This window comes from Salvelinus fontinalis, unplaced genomic scaffold, assembly GCF_029448725.1.
Source record: "Salvelinus fontinalis isolate EN_2023a unplaced genomic scaffold, ASM2944872v1 scaffold_0414, whole genome shotgun sequence".
Classification (NCBI taxonomy): Eukaryota; Metazoa; Chordata; class Actinopteri; order Salmoniformes; family Salmonidae; genus Salvelinus; species Salvelinus fontinalis.
Genome location: NW_026600623.1, coordinates 49,406 through 67,382, shown reverse-complemented (window position 1 = coordinate 67,382; position 17,977 = coordinate 49,406). Strand labels below are relative to the sequence as shown.

The window sequence follows — 17,977 nt, the reverse complement described above, 5'->3', positions numbered from 1 at the left end:
TCAATGTAATGGAACTGAGAGTCATGATCAAAGCCATAACCATGAACCATTATGTGGACAGTCAGTCACGACGATAATAAGTATGTTGTCACCAAAAAACATCTCATAACAGTGGCAACATGACATGTAAACAGTTGATACACAGCCCATCACTTCACTACTACCGGCGTGGCTCGCTAACGTTAGCTTGTATTACGTTAGTAATGTACGCTAGCCATTTTACTTACCAGCTGGTCGTCAATCACAGCACCGTTAAAATATATGCGATAACTTACGCGTTAACCATCCGTTCTTATGTTAATTCTAAGACCGATGTCAAGATGGACATTTCAAAACACTATCTAGACAATCAAAATGTGTGATGACAAGTTAATGTTAGCTGGTTGTGCTAAAAACAAAAGAGAGGGAGCTATGTGTTATAGTAGCTATGCAACAGTAAAATGACTCCCATTTCAGAAGCACACAGCTAGCTGTCAGTGAAAGCTAATAGTTGGAAATACAACAGCAGAAAAAGAGAAGGTGTATGCCTAGAGGAACATGTTTATTTGATTAAAGATGCCCTGCGTATATAAAATTGAAGACATGAGTAAAAGCTGATACGTTTTGCCAAGTGAAGACGCGAAACTGTTCCATGGTCGCTGTTTCACCCGGTCAATAGAAAAGTGAACACACTCAGATGTAAACAAGAGAAAACATGGCTTCGCCCTTGATCAGGTGCTTCTCAAAGGTGAGACGAATGTAATGCAAAAGCGGTTTCTTCGTTCACATTGTTGTTTTATGATATGTTGTCTTTGTGTAGTCATACTTATTTAGAAATACGAACTTAGCCAGTGTTTTTTTGTAACTTTATATTACCCCATTGCATAACCTGCTATCACATAACGCGTTGGCTAGCTAGCTGCATGCTAATAAAAATGACATAGCTAGTTAGTTACTGCCTCCGTCAGTTACACCGCAAGTTACTCTTGAAGAAATGTCCTGCCTGTCACTGCTGTTATCTTGCCGTATAACGTTATAGCCACCACTCTCTCATATTCACTCATGCTGGAGTATGGATATATTTGTGTTGCCTGACGACTCAAACTTATTTGTTCCACTGCTCTGTTGTCGCTAGCTACGTACACTATTTGCCCATTTTAGAAGCGCTCAGAAAGGGACTTTTGTTTTTTACCAGAGTGCCAAAACATTCAAGAACTAAAGGTGCTTAAAGTTGGCCTATTTTGCATTCCCCACCATACCATGAGACATCCGTGTCATCATTACTGGAAACAAATCAACGGTTGAGTATCATAAAAGCTTACAAACAGGGTTGTCAAACTATTGATAATTTCTTTCTTTTTTTGATATAGTTTTTTAAATAAAAAAATGCCATTTTGTTAACCGTTTAACGTCAATTATCTAAAACCGCATAAACTACAATGTTTTTTCTCTCCAAATTCACATATATTGTAGCCCTACTTGTGCCCACCATCGGTTGAGACACAACATGCTCTTGAATACAGGGTGGGTGTCATTTCAATCATATAAATTATAGAATATACCTATCCCTTCAGACCACTGCAATTTAGCTGGTACACCACTGAAAATGAAAATGTAATTGAAATATTTTCTTCTAATTACTACCACAAATATGGCTGCCGGTCCACCCACCGTTGAATGGCCACTTAAATGGTGACGTCTATTCCAGTATTTCTATGATGTCAATAGGTTTCCTATGGAGGGTTGACAGTATCATTTAAAACAACAGATGATCCCATTGAAGTCAATGTTCTCTGATGTCTGGACCTCCAACTATATTGGCATCTGTTGTAGGCCTACTTGTGGTTGGTTGAGACAACATTATCTTATAAAATCAAACTCAACTGTTTATTTTTTTCCAGTGATGGATGTCTCATGGTATGGCGGGGTGTGCAAAATAGGTCACATTTCGCTTGGATGTTTTGGCATTCATGTCCAAAAAGTCCCTTTCTGAGCACTTCTACGATGGGCAAATATGTATGGAAGGTTTCGTTCAATTCAAAAGGGGCGCAGTTAAAAAAGTGATTGAATTCAAATGGCCCCAACAAGGAGTTTGGGTAGCCAGGCCAATCTTTTAAAAACCTTTATTTAACTAGGCAAGTCAGTTAAGAACAAATTCTTATTTACAATGACGGCAAGAACGACAGGTTTTTACCTTGTCAGCTCGGGGATTCGATCTTGCAACCTTTCGGTTACAAGTCCAACGCTCTAACCACTAGGCTAGCTGCCGCCCCGGATTGAGTAGAGTGGCAACATTTTGTGTAAACACTCAAGTTGTATCATGTCATCCATCAGCGAAAATGTAACTGTGTAATTTCAGGTTGGTAGGCAGGTGTCCCGACCATGGAGTGTGTGCCAGCATGGTCTGCGGAACAGATCCACCCAACCAGACGTGTCTGCAGAGCAGGCTGCTGCTCTGGGGGTCTCCTACCCTCCACTACAGACATACTCTGAGGAGGAGGGGATGATGAGGGATGCTGGTGAGTTGCAGCATGCAGGATATACACTAGGCAGAGCAACAAAGGATATATATATATATATATATATATATATAAAACACAGTACCAGTCAAATGTTTGGACACCTACTCATTCAAGGGTTTTTCTTTATTTTTACTATTTTCTACATTGTAGAATAATAGTGAAGACATCACAACTATGAAATAACACATATGGAATCTTGTAGTAAGCAAAAAAAGTGTTAAACAAATCAAATTGTGTTATATTTTACATTCTTCAAAGTATCAACCCTTTGCCTTGACAGCTCTACACACTCTTGGCGTTCTCTCAACCAGCTTCACGAGGAATGCTTTTCCAACAGTCTTGAAGGAGTTCCTACCAATGCTGACTACTTGTTGGCTACTTTTCCTTCACTCTGCGGTCCAACTCATCCCAAACCATCTCAATTGGGTTGAGGTCGGGTGATTGTGGAGAACAGGTCATCTGATGGTCAAATAGCTCTTACGCTGCGTAGAGGTGTGTTGGGTCATTGTCCTGTTGAAAAACAAATGATAGTCCCACTAAGCCCAAACCAGATGGAATGGCATATCACTGCAGAATGCTGTGGTAGCCATGCTGGTTAAGACTGCCTTGAATTCTAAATAAATCACAGACAGTGTCACCAGCACCCCACACCATAACACCTCCTCCATGCCTCAAGGGTGGAACCACACATATTGAGACAATCCGTTCACCTACTCTGCGTCTCAAAAAGACACGGCGGTTGGAACCAAAAATCTTAAGTTTGCACTCACCAGACCAATGGACAGATTTCCACTGGTCTAATGTCCATTGCTCGTGTTTCTTGGCCCAAGCAAGTCTCTTCTTATTGGTGTCCTTTAGTGTTTTTTTGCAGCAATGAAGGCCTGATTCATGCAGTCTCCTCTGAACAGTTGATGTTGAGATGTGTCTGTTACTTGAATTCTGAAGCATTTATTTGGGCTGCAATCTGAGGTGCAGTTAACTCTAATGAAATTATCCTCTGACCCAGAGGTGACTCTGGGTCTTCCATTCCTGTTGCTGTCCTCAAGAGAGCCAGTTTCATCATAGCGCTTAGGGGTTTTTGCGACTGCAGTTGAAGAAACATTCAAAGTTCTTGACATTTTCCAGATTGACTGACCTTCATGTCTTAAAGTAATGATGGGCTGTCATTTATCTTTGCTTATTTGAGCTGTTCTTGCCATAATAGGGATATCTTCTGTATATCACCCCTACCTTGTCACAATACAACTGATTGGCCCAAACTTATTAAGAAGGAAAGAAATTCCACAAATGAACTTTTAACAAGGCACACTTGTTAATTGAAATGCATTCCAGGTGACTACCTCATCAAGCTGGTTGAGAGAATGCCAAGTGTGTGCAAAGATGTCATCAAGGCAAAGGGTGGCTACTTTGAAGAATCCCAAATATATTTTGTGTTATTTCATAGTTTTGATGTCTTCCCTATTATTCTACAATGTAGAAAATAATTAAAATAAAGAAAAATCCTGGAATGAGTAGGTGTGTCCAAACTTTTGACTTGTATTGTGTGTGTGTGTGATATATAGCACTTAAACCAACCAATAAGATTTAATAAACAGACTGGATCATGCTGTGGATTGGTCTGATTTGTCATGAATTTGGTTTTATGTAAGTTCAGTTAATCAAGTCACATTGCGTTTCGTTTTACCGTCCCACATTTGAACAGTGAACAAGTTTGCACACGAGCGTCTTGCCCCGTTTGTGTCGAAGATGGACGAAAACTCTCATATGGACGCGGAAGTGATAAAGTCCCTCTTTGAACAGGGGGTATGTGTTTCTCTTCTTTATATCCTATGGTCATTAGGGGCATTTCCATGTAAAAAGGACCCGTTAGAAACAACTTGAAGTGGGTCTAAAATGTAAAGCTAAGTGCAGTTATCCTCTCAAGGTGAGGTCATTTTGACCCCTACCTTTAAAAAAATAAAATAATAATAAACTATTGCTAGTTAAACAAAATTGTATTTTCTATTAGTAGAAAATAATATAATTAACTTTTTTTGTTTTTGCATACTGCTCAGTGTTTGAAATTATTTTCTACAGTCATTTTCGCTCATCTTTATCAAGGGTTTCAATCATATCGGACCCCACTGTGTCTTAAGATATTTTAAATTCTCTCTTCATGAGGATAATGAATGTTTACAGAAATAACAAGTAAAGGTAGACCTACCAATTTAGTTAGTGTTTTTACTAATATACATTTTGTTTATGAATTATTAAGTGATTTAATACGTGTAATTCTGTTACCAAATTGGTAATTGAATTGAGTCTGTTCTGAGGGCAGAAGGGGGTGCAACTCAATATTAGGAAGGTGTTCCTAACGTTTTGTACAGTCAGTGTATATTTTGAGTTTTTGTAAAGCGTTCTCACATAAAAGAACTGAGGGAGATTTTACTGAAAATGTTTTACCAAAGTTTACATCGACTCAGTTCTTCCAGTGAATGTATTTTTTTGTAAAATGTTCATTTGAAATTGTTAAAATTTGTCCTTGTGCATGGAGTTGGTTTGTTAAACTTTGAAGTAAATGTTTTTTGCTTGGTAACATTTGGAAGTCCCAGCATAATTCTATTACCGTGGAATAAATATACTCTAACCTACCTCCGTCATGTTCATTAGACAACAGAAGAAAATGGACTAAAACGGGGAGAGACTACCTGGACATATGTCCTGAAAATTATTACCCGGTTGTCAAAAAGAACACACCTCCCTGTTGTCAAAAAGAACACACCTCCCTGTTGTCAAAAAGAACACACCTCCCTGTTGTCAAAAAGAACACACCTCCCTGTTGTCAAAAAGAACACACCGACCTGTTGTCAAAAAGAACACACCGACCTGTTGTCAAAAAGAACACCGCCCTGTTGTCAAAAAGAACACACCGCCCTGTTGTCAAAAAGAACACACCTCCCTGTTGTCAAAAAGAACACACCGCCCTGTTGTCAAAAAGAACACACCGACCTGTTGTCAAAAAGAACACACCTCCCCGTTGTCAAAAAGAACACACCGCCCTGTTGTCAAAAAGAACACACCTCCCTGTTGTCAAAAAGAACACACCTCCCTGTTGTCAAAAAGAACACACCTCCCTGTTGTCAAAAAGAACACACCTCCCTGTTGTCAAAAAGAACACACCTCCCCGTTGTCAAAAAGAACACACCTCCCTGTTGTCAAAAAGAACACACCGCCCTGTTGTCAAAAAGAACACCGCCCTGTTGTCAAAAAGAACACACCGCCCTGTTGTCAAAAAGAACACACCGACCTGTTGTCAAAAAGAACACCGACCTGTTGTCAAAAAGAACACACCGACCTGTTGTCAAAAAGAACACACCGACCTGTTGTCAAAAAGAACACACCGACCCGTTGTCAAAAAGAACACACCGACCCGTTGTCAAAAAGAACACACCGCCCCGTTGTCAAAAAGAACACACCGCCCTGTTGTCAAAAAGAACACACCTCCCCGTTGTCAAAAAGAACACACCGACCCGGTTGTCAAAAAGAACACACCGCCCCGTTGTCAAAAAGAACACACCGACCTGTTGTCAAAAAGAACACACCGACCTGTTGTCAAAAAGAACACACCGACCTGTTGTCAAAAAGAACACACCGACCTGTTGTCAAAAAGAACACACCGACCTGTTGTCAAAAAGAACACACGACCTGTTGTCAAAAAGAACACACCGACCTGTTGTCAAAAAGAACACACCGACCTGTTGTCAAAAAGAACACACCGACCTGTTGTCAAAAAGAACACACCGACCCGTTGTCAAAAAGAACACACCTCCCCGTTGTCAAAAAGAACACACCGCCCTGTTGTCTCAAAGAACACACCTCCCTGTTGTCAAAAAGAACACCGCCCTGTTGTCAAAAAGAACACCGCCCTGTTGTCAAAAAGAACACACCGACCTGTTGTCAAAAAGAACACACCTCCCCGTTGTCAAAAAGAACACAGACCTGTTGTCAAAAAGAACACACCGACCTGTTGTCAAAAAGAACACACCTCCCCGTTGTCAAAAAGAACACAGACCTGTTGTCAAAAAGAACACACCGACCTGTTGTCAAAAAGAACACACCGCCCTGTTGTCAAAAAGAACACACCTCCCCGTTGTCAAAAAGAACACACCTCCCCGTTGTCAAAAAGAACACACCTCCCTGTTGTCAAAAAGAACACACCTCCCCGTTGTCAAAAAGAACACACCTCCCCGTTGTCAAAAAGAACACACCTCCCTGTTGTCAAAAAGAACACACCGCCCTGTTGTCAAAAAGAACACCGCCCTGTTGTCAAAAAGAACACACCGCCCTGTTGTCAAAAAGAACACCGCCCTGTTGTCAAAAAGAACACCGACCTGTTGTCAAAAAGAACACCGACCTGTTGTCAAAAAGAACACACCTCCCTGTTGTCAAAAAGAACACAGACCTGTTGTCAAAAAGAACACCGACCTGTTGTCAAAAAGAACACACCGACCTGTTGTCAAAAAGAACACACCGCCCCGTTGTCAAAAAGAACACCGACCTGTTGTCAAAAAGAACACACCGACCTGTTGTCAAAAAGAACACACCGACCTGTTGTCAAAAAGAACACACCGACCTGTTGTCAAAAAGAACACACCGACCTGTTGTCAAAAAGAACACACCGACCTGTTGTCAAAAAGAACACACCGACCCGTTGTCAAAAAGAACACACCGCCCTGTTGTCAAAAAGAACACCGACCTGTTGTCAAAAAGAACACACGACCTGTTGTCAAAAAGAACACACCGCCCTGTTGTCAAAAAGAACACACGACCTGTTGTCAAAAAGAACACACCGACCTGTTGTCAAAAAGAACACACCGACCTGTTGTCAAAAAGAACACACCTCCCTGTTGTCAAAAAGAACACCGACCTGTTGTCAAAAAGAACACCGACCTGTTGTCAAAAAGAACACACCGCCCTGTTGTCAAAAAGAACACCGCCCTGTTGTCAAAAAGAACACCGACCCGTTGTCAAAAAGAACACACCTCCCTGTTGTCAAAAAGAACACCGACCTGTTGTCAAAAAGAACACACCGCCCTGTTGTCAAAAAGAACACCGCCCTGTTGTCAAAAAGAACACCGACCCGTTGTCAAAAAGAACACACCGCCCCGTTGTCAAAAAGAACACACCGACCTGTTGTCAAAAAGAACACACCTCCCTGTTGTCAAAAAGAACACAGACCTGTTGTCAAAAAGAACACCGACCTGTTGTCAAAAAGAACACACCGACCTGTTGTCAAAAAGAACACACCGACCTGTTGTCAAAAAGAACACACCTCCCTGTTGTCAAAAAGAACACAGACCTGTTGTCAAAAAGAACACCGACCTGTTGTCAAAAAGAACACACCTCCCTGTTGTCAAAAAGAACACACCGCCCCGTTGTCAAAAAGAACACACCGCCCTGTTGTCAAAAAGAACACACCGCCCTGTTGTCAAAAAGAACACACCGACCTGTTGTCAAAAAGAACACACCTCCCTGTTGTCAAAAAGAACACACCGCCCCGTTGTCAAAAAGAACACACCGCCCTGTTGTCAAAAAGAACACCGCCCTGTTGTCAAAAAGAACACACCTCCCTGTTGTCAAAAAGAACACACCGCCCTGTTGTCAAAAAGAACACCGCCCCGTTGTCAAAAAGAACACCGCCCCGTTGTCAAAAAGAACACCGCCCCGTTGTCAAAATGAACACCGCCCCGTTGTCAAAATGAACACGTTAAAGTATGTCCTGAACACTACCCTGTTGTGTGTATATAGCTGTGTATTCCCCATTTTAATTTGTCAGATGATTCATTGTCACTTCCCAGCTGATGGGCATAGAGATCGACCCAGAGTACGGAGGCACTGGATCCACGTTCTTCTCCTCCATCCTGGTCATTGAGGAGCTGGCCAAAGTGGACGCCTCTGTGGCCGTGCTGTGTGACATCCAGAACACCCTCATCAACACACTGTTCACCAAGCTGGGGACCGCAGCCCAGAAAGAACGCTATCTCAGCCGGCTGTCAACAGACATGGTGAGAGACTAACAGGTTGCATGTCCTATTGATTTTTATTAAACGGGTTTCTAGCCGAGAGGAAAAATGTGGTCTATATGTTTTGATTGAAGGGTAGTGAGAGGTAGTGTGTATCTGTGCGTTTTGATTTATGGGTAGTGAGAGGTAGTGTGTATCGATGCGTTTTGATTTATGGGTAGTGAGAGGTAGTGTGTATCTATATGTTTTGATTTATGGGTAGTGAGAGGTAGTGTGTATCGATGCGTTTTGATTTATGGGTAGTGAGAGGTAGTGTGTATCTATATGTTTTGATTTATGGGTAGTGAGAGGTAGTGTGTATCGATGCGTTTTGATTTATGGGTAGTGAGAGGTAGTGTGTATCTATATGTTTTGATTTATGGGTAGTGAGAGGTAGTGTGTATCGATGCGTTTTGATTTATGGGTAGTGAGAGGTAGTGTGTATCTGTGTGTGTTTTGATTTAAGGGTAGTGTGTATCTGTGTGTGTTTTGATTTAAGGGTAGTGAGAGGTAGTGTGTATCTGTGTGTGTTTTGATTTAAGGGTAGTGTGTATCTGTGTGTGTTTTGATTTAAGGGTAGTGTGTATCTGTGTGTGTTTTGATTTAAGGGTAGTGAGAGGTAGTGTGTATCTGTGTGTGTTTTGATTTAAGGGTAGTGAGAGGTAGTGTGTATCTGTGTGTGTTTTGATTTAAGGGTAGTGAGAGGTAGTGTGTATCTGTGTGTGTTTTGATTTAAGGGTAGTGAGAGGTAGTGTGTATCTGTGTGTGTTTTGATTTAAGGGTAGTGTGTATCTGTGTGTGTTTTGATTTAAGGGTAGTGAGAGGTAGTGTGTATCTATGTGTTTTGATTTAAGGGTAGTGTGTATCTGTGTGTGTTTTGATTTAAGGGTAGTGAGAGGTAGTGTGTATCTGTGTGTGTTTTGATTTAAGGGTAGTGTGTATCTGTGTGTGTTTTGATTTAAGGTTAGTGAGAGAGTGTGTATCTATGTGTTTTGATTTAAGGGTAGTGTGTATCTGTGTGTGTTTTGATTTAAGGGTGTACTAGTAAGTTTAAATAAAGCTTCTGATCATTTAGCTAACGTCTCTTGATTACAGCCAGTAGAGGGAGCTACTGGTTCACAAGACATTTAACAGATCTACAACACTTTCAGAAAATATTCACACCCCTTCCCTTCTAAACACACTGTGTTTTTGTCACATCCTGATTTAAAATGGATTACATTATTACATTACATCATTAGATTCCGTGGGGGAGTCACTGGCCTGTCTACCCACAATACCCCATAATGTCAAAGTCGAACTATGTTTTTAAGACATAAGATCAGGAATAGAAATGTGCTTTAACAAGTCACATAATAAGTTGCATGGACTCCCTCTGTGTGCAATAATAGTGTTTTTTAACATGATTTTTGAATGACTTCCTCATCTCTGTACTCAACACATACAATTATCCTTAAGGTCCCCTCAGTCAAGTGGTGCATTTCAAACACAGATTCAACCACAAAGACCAGAGGTTTTCCAAGGCCTCGTAAAGAAGGGCACCTGTTGGTAGATGGGTCAAAATTAAAGAAGGGTACAGCCTCAGTGTTCACTGTAAACGTTCGCCGAAAGTTGCACAACATTCTCATAATGTTCATGTTTCCACTCACAAGTCCTACAATTTTGCTCAGTGCCTCAACATTTTTTTAGAGAACATTGGTGAAGGGGTATGAATACTTTATGAAGGGACTGTGTCCCACCCATGTAGTGATACTAATACCATGTTGTCCTGTAGTTCCAGACCTGTCCATGTAGTGATACTAATACCATGTTGTCCTGTAGTTCCAGACCTGTCCATGTAGTGATACTAATACCATGTTGTCCTGTACTGTAGTTCCAGACCTGTCCATGTAGTGATACTAATACCATGTTGTACTGTAGTTCCAGACCTGTCCATGTAGTGATACTAATACCATGTTGTACTGTAGTTCCAGACCTGTCCATGTAGTGATACTAATACCATGTTGTCCTGTACTGTAGTACCAGACCTGTCCATGTAGTGATACTAATACCATGTTGTCCTGTAGTTCCAGACCTGTCCATGTAGTGATACTAATACCATGTTGTCCTGTAGTTCCAGACCTGTCCATGTAGTGATACTAATACCATGTTGTCCTGTAGTTCCAGACCTGTCCATGTAGTGATACTAATACCATGTTGTCCTGTACTGTAGTTCCAGACCTGTCCATGTAGTGATACTAATACCATGTTGTCCTGTAGTTCCAGACCTGTCCATGTAGTGATACTAATACCATGTTGTACTGTAGTTCCAGACCTGTCCATGTAGTGATACTAATACCATGTTGTCCTGTACTGTAGTTCCAGACCTGTCCATGTAGTGATACTAATACCATGTTGTCCTGTAGTTCCAGACCTGTCCATGTAGTGATACTAATACCATGTTGTCCTGTAGTTCCAGACCTGTCCATGTATTGATACTAATACCATGTTGTCCTGTAGTTCCAGACCTGTCCATGTAGTGATACTAATACCATGTTGTCCTGTAGTTCCAGACCTGTCCATGTAGTGATACTAATACCATGTTGTACTGTAGTTCCAGACCTGTCCATGTAGTGATACTAATACCATGTTGTCCTGTAGTTCCAGACCTGTCCATGTAGTGATACTAATACCATGTTGTCCTGTACTGTAGTTCCAGACCTGTCCATGTAGTGATACTAATACCATGTTGTCCTGTAGTTCCAGACCTGTCCATGTAGTGATACTAATACCATGTTGTCCTGTAGTTCCAGACCTGTCCATGTAGTGATACTAATACCATGTTGTCCTGTACTGTAGTTCCAGACCTGTCCATGTAGTGATACTAATACCATGTTGTCCTGTACTGTAGTTCCAGACCTGTCCATGTAGTGATACTAATACCATGTTGTCCTGTAGTTCCAGACCTGTCCATGTAGTGATACTAATACCATGTTGTCCTGTCCTGTAGTTCCAGACCTGTCCATGTAGTGATACTAATACCATGTTGTCCTGTAGTTCCAGACCTGTCCATGTAGTGATACTAATACCATGTTGTCCTGTACTGTAGTTCCAGACCTGTCCATGTAGTGATACTAATACCATGTTGTCCTGTAGTTCCAGACCTGTCCATGTAGTGATACTAATACCATGTTGTCCTGTACTGTAGTTCCAGACCTGTCCATGTAGTGATACTAATACCATGTTGTACTGTAGTTCCAGACCTGTCCATGTAGTGATACTAATACCATGTTGTCCTGTAGTTCCAGACCTGTCCATGTAGTGATACTAATACCATGTTGTCCTGTAGTTCCAGACCTGTCCATGTATTGATACTAATACCATGTTGTCCTGTAGTTCCAGACCTGTCCATGTAGTGATACTAATACCATGTTGTCCTGTAGTTCCAGACCTGTCCATGTAGTGATACTAATACCATGTTGTCCTGTAGTTCCAGACCTGTCCATGTAGTGATACTAATACCATGTTGTACTGTAGTTCCAGACCTGTCCATGTAGTGATACTAATACCATGTTGTCCTGTACTGTAGTTCCAGACCTGTCCATGTAGTGATACTAATACCATGTTGTCCTGTAGTTCCAGACCTGTCCATGTAGTGATACTAATACCATGTTGTCCTGTAGTTCCAGACCTGTCCATGTATTGATACTAATACCATGTTGTCCTGTAGTTCCAGACCTGTCCATGTAGTGATACTAATACCATGTTGTACTGTAGTTCCAGACCTGTCCATGTAGTGATACTAATACCATGTTGTCCTGTACTGTAGTTCCAGACCTGTCCATGTAGTGATACTAATACCATGTTGTCCTGTAGTTCCAGACCTGTCCATGTAGTGATACTAATACCATGTTGTCCTGTAGTTCCAGACCTGTCCATGTAGTGATACTAATACCATGTTGTCCTGTAGTTCCAGACCTGTCCATGTAGTGATACTAATACCATGTTGTCCTGTACTGTAGTTCCAGACCTGTCCATGTAGTGATACTAATACCATGTTGTCCTGTACTGTAGTTCCAGACCTGTCCATGTAGTGATACTAATACCATGTTGTCCTGTACTGTAGTTCCAGACCTGTCCATGTAGTGATACTAATACCATGTTGTCCTGTACTGTAGTTCCAGACCTGTCCATGTAGTGATACTAATACCATGTTGTCCTGTACTGTAGTTCCAGACCTGTCCATGTAGTGATACTAATACCATGTTGTCCTGTACTGTAGTTCCAGACCTGTCCATGTAGTGATACTAATACCATGTTGTCCTGTACTGTAGTTCCAGACCTGTCCATGTAGTGATACTAATACCATGTTGTCCTGTACTGTAGTTCCAGACCTGTCCATGTAGTGATACTAATACCATGTTGTCCTGTACTGTAGTTCCAGACCTGTCCATGTAGTGATACTAATACCATGTCCTGTACTGTAGTTCCAGACCTGTCCATGTAGTGATACTAATACCATGTTGTCCTGTAGTTCCAGACCTGTCCATGTAGTGATACTAATACCTTGTTGTCCTGTAGTTCCAGACCTGTCCATGTAGTGATACTAATACCATGTTGTCCTGTAGTTCCAGACCTGTCCATGTAGTGATACTAATACCATGTTGTCCTGTAGTTCCAGACCTGTCCATGTAGTGATACTAATACCATGTTGTCCTGTAGTTCCAGACCTGTCCATGTAGTGATACTAATACCATGTTGTCCTGTACTGTAGTTCCAGACCTGTCCATGTAGTGATACTAATACCATGTTGTCCTGTAGTTCCAGACCTGTCCATGTAGTGATACTAATACCATGTTGTCCTGTACTGTAGTTCCAGACCTGTCCATGTAGTGATACTAATACCATGTTGTCCTGTAGTTCCAGACCTGTCCATGTAGTGATACTAATACCATGTTGTCCTGTAGTTCCAGACCTGTCCATGTAGTGATACTAATACCTTGTTGTCCTGTAGTTCCAGACCTGTCCATGTAGTGATACTAATACCATGTTGTCCTGTAGTTCCAGACCTGTCCATGTAGTGATACTAATACCATGTTGTCCTGTAGTTCCAGACCTGTCCATGTAGTGATACTAATACCATGTTGTCCTGTAGTTCCAGACCTGTCCATGTAGTGATACTAATACCATGTTGTCCTGTCCTGTAGTTCCAGACCTGTCCATGTAGTGATACTAATACCATGTTGTCCTGTAGTTCCAGACCTGTCCATGTAGTGATACTAATACCATGTTGTCCTGTAGTTTCAGACCTGTCCATGTAGTGATACTAATACCATGTTGTCCTGTAGTTCCAGACCTGTCCATGTAGTGATACTAATACCATGTTGTACTGTAGTTCCAGACCTGTTCATGTAGTGATACTAATACCATGTTGTCCTGTACTGTAGTTCCAGACCTGTCCATGTAGTGATACTAATACCATGTTGTCCTGTACTGTAGTTCCAGACCTGTCCATGTAGTGATACTAATACCATGTTGTCCTGTACTGTAGTTCCAGACCTGTCCATGTAGTGATACTAATACCATGTTGTCCTGTAGTTCCAGACCTGTCCATGTAGTGATACTAATACCATGTTGTCCTGTACTGTAGTTCCAGACCTGTCCATGTAGTGATACTAATACCATGTTGTCCTGTAGTTCCAGACCTGTCCATGTAGTGATACTAATACCATGTTGTCCTGTAGTTCCAGACCTGTCCATGTAGTGATACTAATACCATGTTGTCCTGTAGTTCCAGACCTGTCCATGTAGTGATACTAATACCATGTTGTCCTGTACTGTAGTTCCAGACCTGTCCATGTAGTGATACTAATACCATGTTGTCCTGTAGTTCCAGACCTGTCCATGTAGTGATACTAATACCATGTTGTCCTGTAGTTCCAGACCTGTCCATGTAGTGATACTAATACCATGTTGTCCTGTACTGTAGTTCCAGACCTGTCCATGTAGTGATACTAATACCATGTTGTCCTGTAGTTCCAGACCTGTCCATGTAGTGATACTAATACCATGTTGTCCTGTAGTTCCAGACCTGTCCATGTAGTGATACTAATACCTTGTTGTCCTGTAGTTCCAGACCTGTCCATGTAGTGATACTAATACCATGTTGTCCTGTAGTTCCAGACCTGTCCATGTAGTGATACTAATACCATGTTGTCCTGTAGTTCCAGACCTGTCCATGTAGTGATACTAATACCATGTTGTCCTGTACTGTAGTTCCAGACCTGTCCATGTAGTGATACTAATACCATGTTGTCCTGTAGTTCCAGACCTGTCCATGTAGTGATACTAATACCATGTTGTCCTGTAGTTCCAGACCTGTCCATGTAGTGATACTAATACCATGTTGTCCTGTCCTGTAGTTCCAGACCTGTCCATGTAGTGATACTAATACCATGTTGTCCTGTAGTTCCAGACCTGTCCATGTAGTGATACTAATACCATGTTGTCCTGTAGTTCCAGACCTGTCCATGTAGTGATACTAATACCATGTTGTCCTGTAGTTCCAGACCTGTCCATGTAGTGATACTAATACCATGTTGTACTGTAGTTCCAGACCTGTTCATGTAGTGATACTAATACCATGTTGTCCTGTACTGTAGTTCCAGACCTGTCCATGTAGTGATACTAATACCATGTTGTCCTGTACTGTAGTTCCAGACCTGTCCATGTAGTGATACTAATACCATGTTGTCCTGTACTGTAGTTCCAGACCTGTCCATGTAGTGATACTAATACCATGTTGTCCTGTAGTTCCAGACCTGTCCATGTAGTGATACTAATACCATGTTGTCCTGTACTGTAGTTCCAGACCTGTCCATGTAGTGATACTAATACCATGTTGTCCTGTAGTTCCAGACCTGTCCATGTAGTGATACTAATACCATGTTGTCCTGTAGTTCCAGACCTGTCCATGTAGTGATACTAATACCATGTTGTCCTGTAGTTCCAGACCTGTCCATGTAGTGATACTAATACCATGTTGTCCTGTAGTTCCAGACCTGTCCATGTAGTGATACTAATACCATGTTGTCCTGTACTGTAGTTCCAGACCTGTCCATGTAGTGATACTAATACCATGTTGTCCTGTACTGTAGTTCCAGACCTGTCCATGTAGTGATACTAATACCATGTTGTCCTGTACTGTAGTTCCAGACCTGTCCATGTAGTGATACTAATACCATGTTGTCCTGTACTGTAGTTCCAGACCTGTCCATTTAGTGATACTAATACCATGTTGTCCTGTCCTGTAGTTCCAGACCTGTCCATGTAGTGATACTAATACCATGTTGTCCTGTAGTTCCAGACCTGTCCATGTAGTGATACTAATACCATGTTGTACTGTAGTTCCAGACCTGTCCATGTAGTGATACTAATACCATGTTGTCCTGTACTGTAGTTCCAGACCTGTCCATGTAGTGATACTAATACCATGTTGTCCTGTAGTTCCAGACCTGTCCATGTAGTGATACTAATACCATGTTGTCCTGTACTGTAGTTCCAGACCTGTCCATGTAGTGATACTAATACCATGTTGTACTGTAGTTCCAGACCTGTCCATGTAGTGATACTAATACCATGTTGTCCTGTAGTTCCAGACCTGTCCATGTAGTGATACTAATACCATGTTGTCCTGTACTGTAGTTCCAGACCTGTCCATGTAGTGATACTAATACCATGTTGTCCTGTAGTTCCAGACCTGTCCATGTAGTGATACTAATACCATGTTGTCCTGTAGTTCCAGACCTGTCCATGTAGTGATACTAATACCATGTTGTACTGTAGTTCCAGACCTGTCCATGTAGTGATACTAATACCATGTTGTACTGTAGTTCCAGACCTGTCCATGTAGTGATACTAATACCATGTTGTCCTGTACTGTAGTTCCAGACCTGTCCATGTAGTGATACTAATACCATGTTGTCCTGTAGTTCCAGACCTGTCCATGTAGTGATACTAATACCATGTTGTCCTGTAGTTCCAGACCTGTCCATGTAGTGATACTAATACCATGTTGTCCTGTACTGTAGTTCCAGACCTGTCCATGTAGTGATACTAATACCATGTTGTCCTGTACTGTAGTTCCAGACCTGTCCATGTAGTGATACTAATACCATGTTGTCCTGTAGTTCCAGACCTGTCCATGTAGTGATACTAATACCATGTTGTCCTGTACTGTAGTTCCAGACCTGTCCATGTAGTGATACTAATACCATGTTGTCCTGTAGTTCCAGACCTGTCCATGTAGTGATACTAATACCATGTTGTCCTGTACTGTGGTTCCAGACCTGTCCATGTAGTGATACTAATACCATGTTGTCCTGTAGTTCCAGACCTGTCCATGTAGTGATACTAATACCATGTTGTCCTGTAGTTCCAGACCTGTCCATGTAGTGATACTAATACCATGTTGTCCTGTACTGTAGTTCCAGACCTGTCCATGTAGTGATACTAATACCATGTTGTCCTGTACTGTAGTTCCAGACCTGTCCATGTAGTGATACTAATACCATGTTGTCCTGTAGTTCCAGACCTGTCCATGTAGTGATACTAATACCATGTTGTCCTGTACTGTAGTTCCAGACCTGTCCATGTAGTGATACTAATACCATGTTGTCCTGTAGTTCCAGACCTGTCCATGTAGTGATACTAATACCATGTTGTCCTGTAGTTCCAGACCTGTCCATGTAGTGATACTAATACCATGTTGTCCTGTACTGTAGTTCCAGACCTGTCCATGTAGTGATACTAATACCATGTTGTCCTGTACTGTAGTTCCAGACCTGTCCATGTAGTGATACTAATACCATGTTGTCCTGTACTGTAGTTCCAGACCTGTCCATGTAGTGATACTAATACCATGTTGTCCTGTACTGTAGTTCCAGACCTGTCCATGTAGTGATACTAATACCATGTTGTCCTGTACTGTAGTTCCAGACCTGTCCATGTAGTGATACTAATACCATGTTGTCCTGTACTGTAGTTCCAGACCTGTCCATGTAGTGATACTAATACCATGTTGTCCTGTACTGTAGTTCCAGACCTGCCCATGTAGTGATACTAATACCATGTTGTCCTGTAGTTCCAGACCTGTCCATGTAGTGATACTAATACCATGTTGTACTGTAGTTCCAGACCTGTCCATGTAGTGATACTAATACCATGTTGTCCTGTAGTTCCAGACCTGTCCATGTAGTGATACTAATACCATGTTGTCCTGTACTGTAGTTCCAGACCTGTCCATGTAGTGATACTAATACCATGTTGTCCTGTAGTTCCAGACCTGTCCATGTGGTGATACTAATACCATGTTGTCCTGTAGTTCCAGACCTGTCCATGTACTAATACCATGTTGTCCTGTACTGTAGTTCCAGACCTGTCCATGTAGTGATACTA

General features: G+C 41.6%; 1 protein-coding gene across 1 annotated transcript in view; it reads left to right on the top strand.

Annotated features, from left to right (window-relative positions):
* The first annotated feature begins 191 nt into the window (after positions 1-191).
* Positions 192-17,977, top strand: part of LOC129845967 (short/branched chain specific acyl-CoA dehydrogenase, mitochondrial-like) — a 43,405-nt gene continuing 25,619 nt past the window's right edge. Inside the window, exons 1-4 of the mRNA XM_055913955.1 lie at positions 192-727; positions 2,339-2,498; positions 4,204-4,304; positions 8,339-8,545. Coding sequence (XP_055769930.1) covers positions 695-727; positions 2,339-2,498; positions 4,204-4,304; positions 8,339-8,545 — 501 coding nt within the window. The 5' untranslated portion in view covers positions 192-694. The remainder of the gene's footprint in view (positions 728-2,338; positions 2,499-4,203; positions 4,305-8,338; positions 8,546-17,977) is intronic.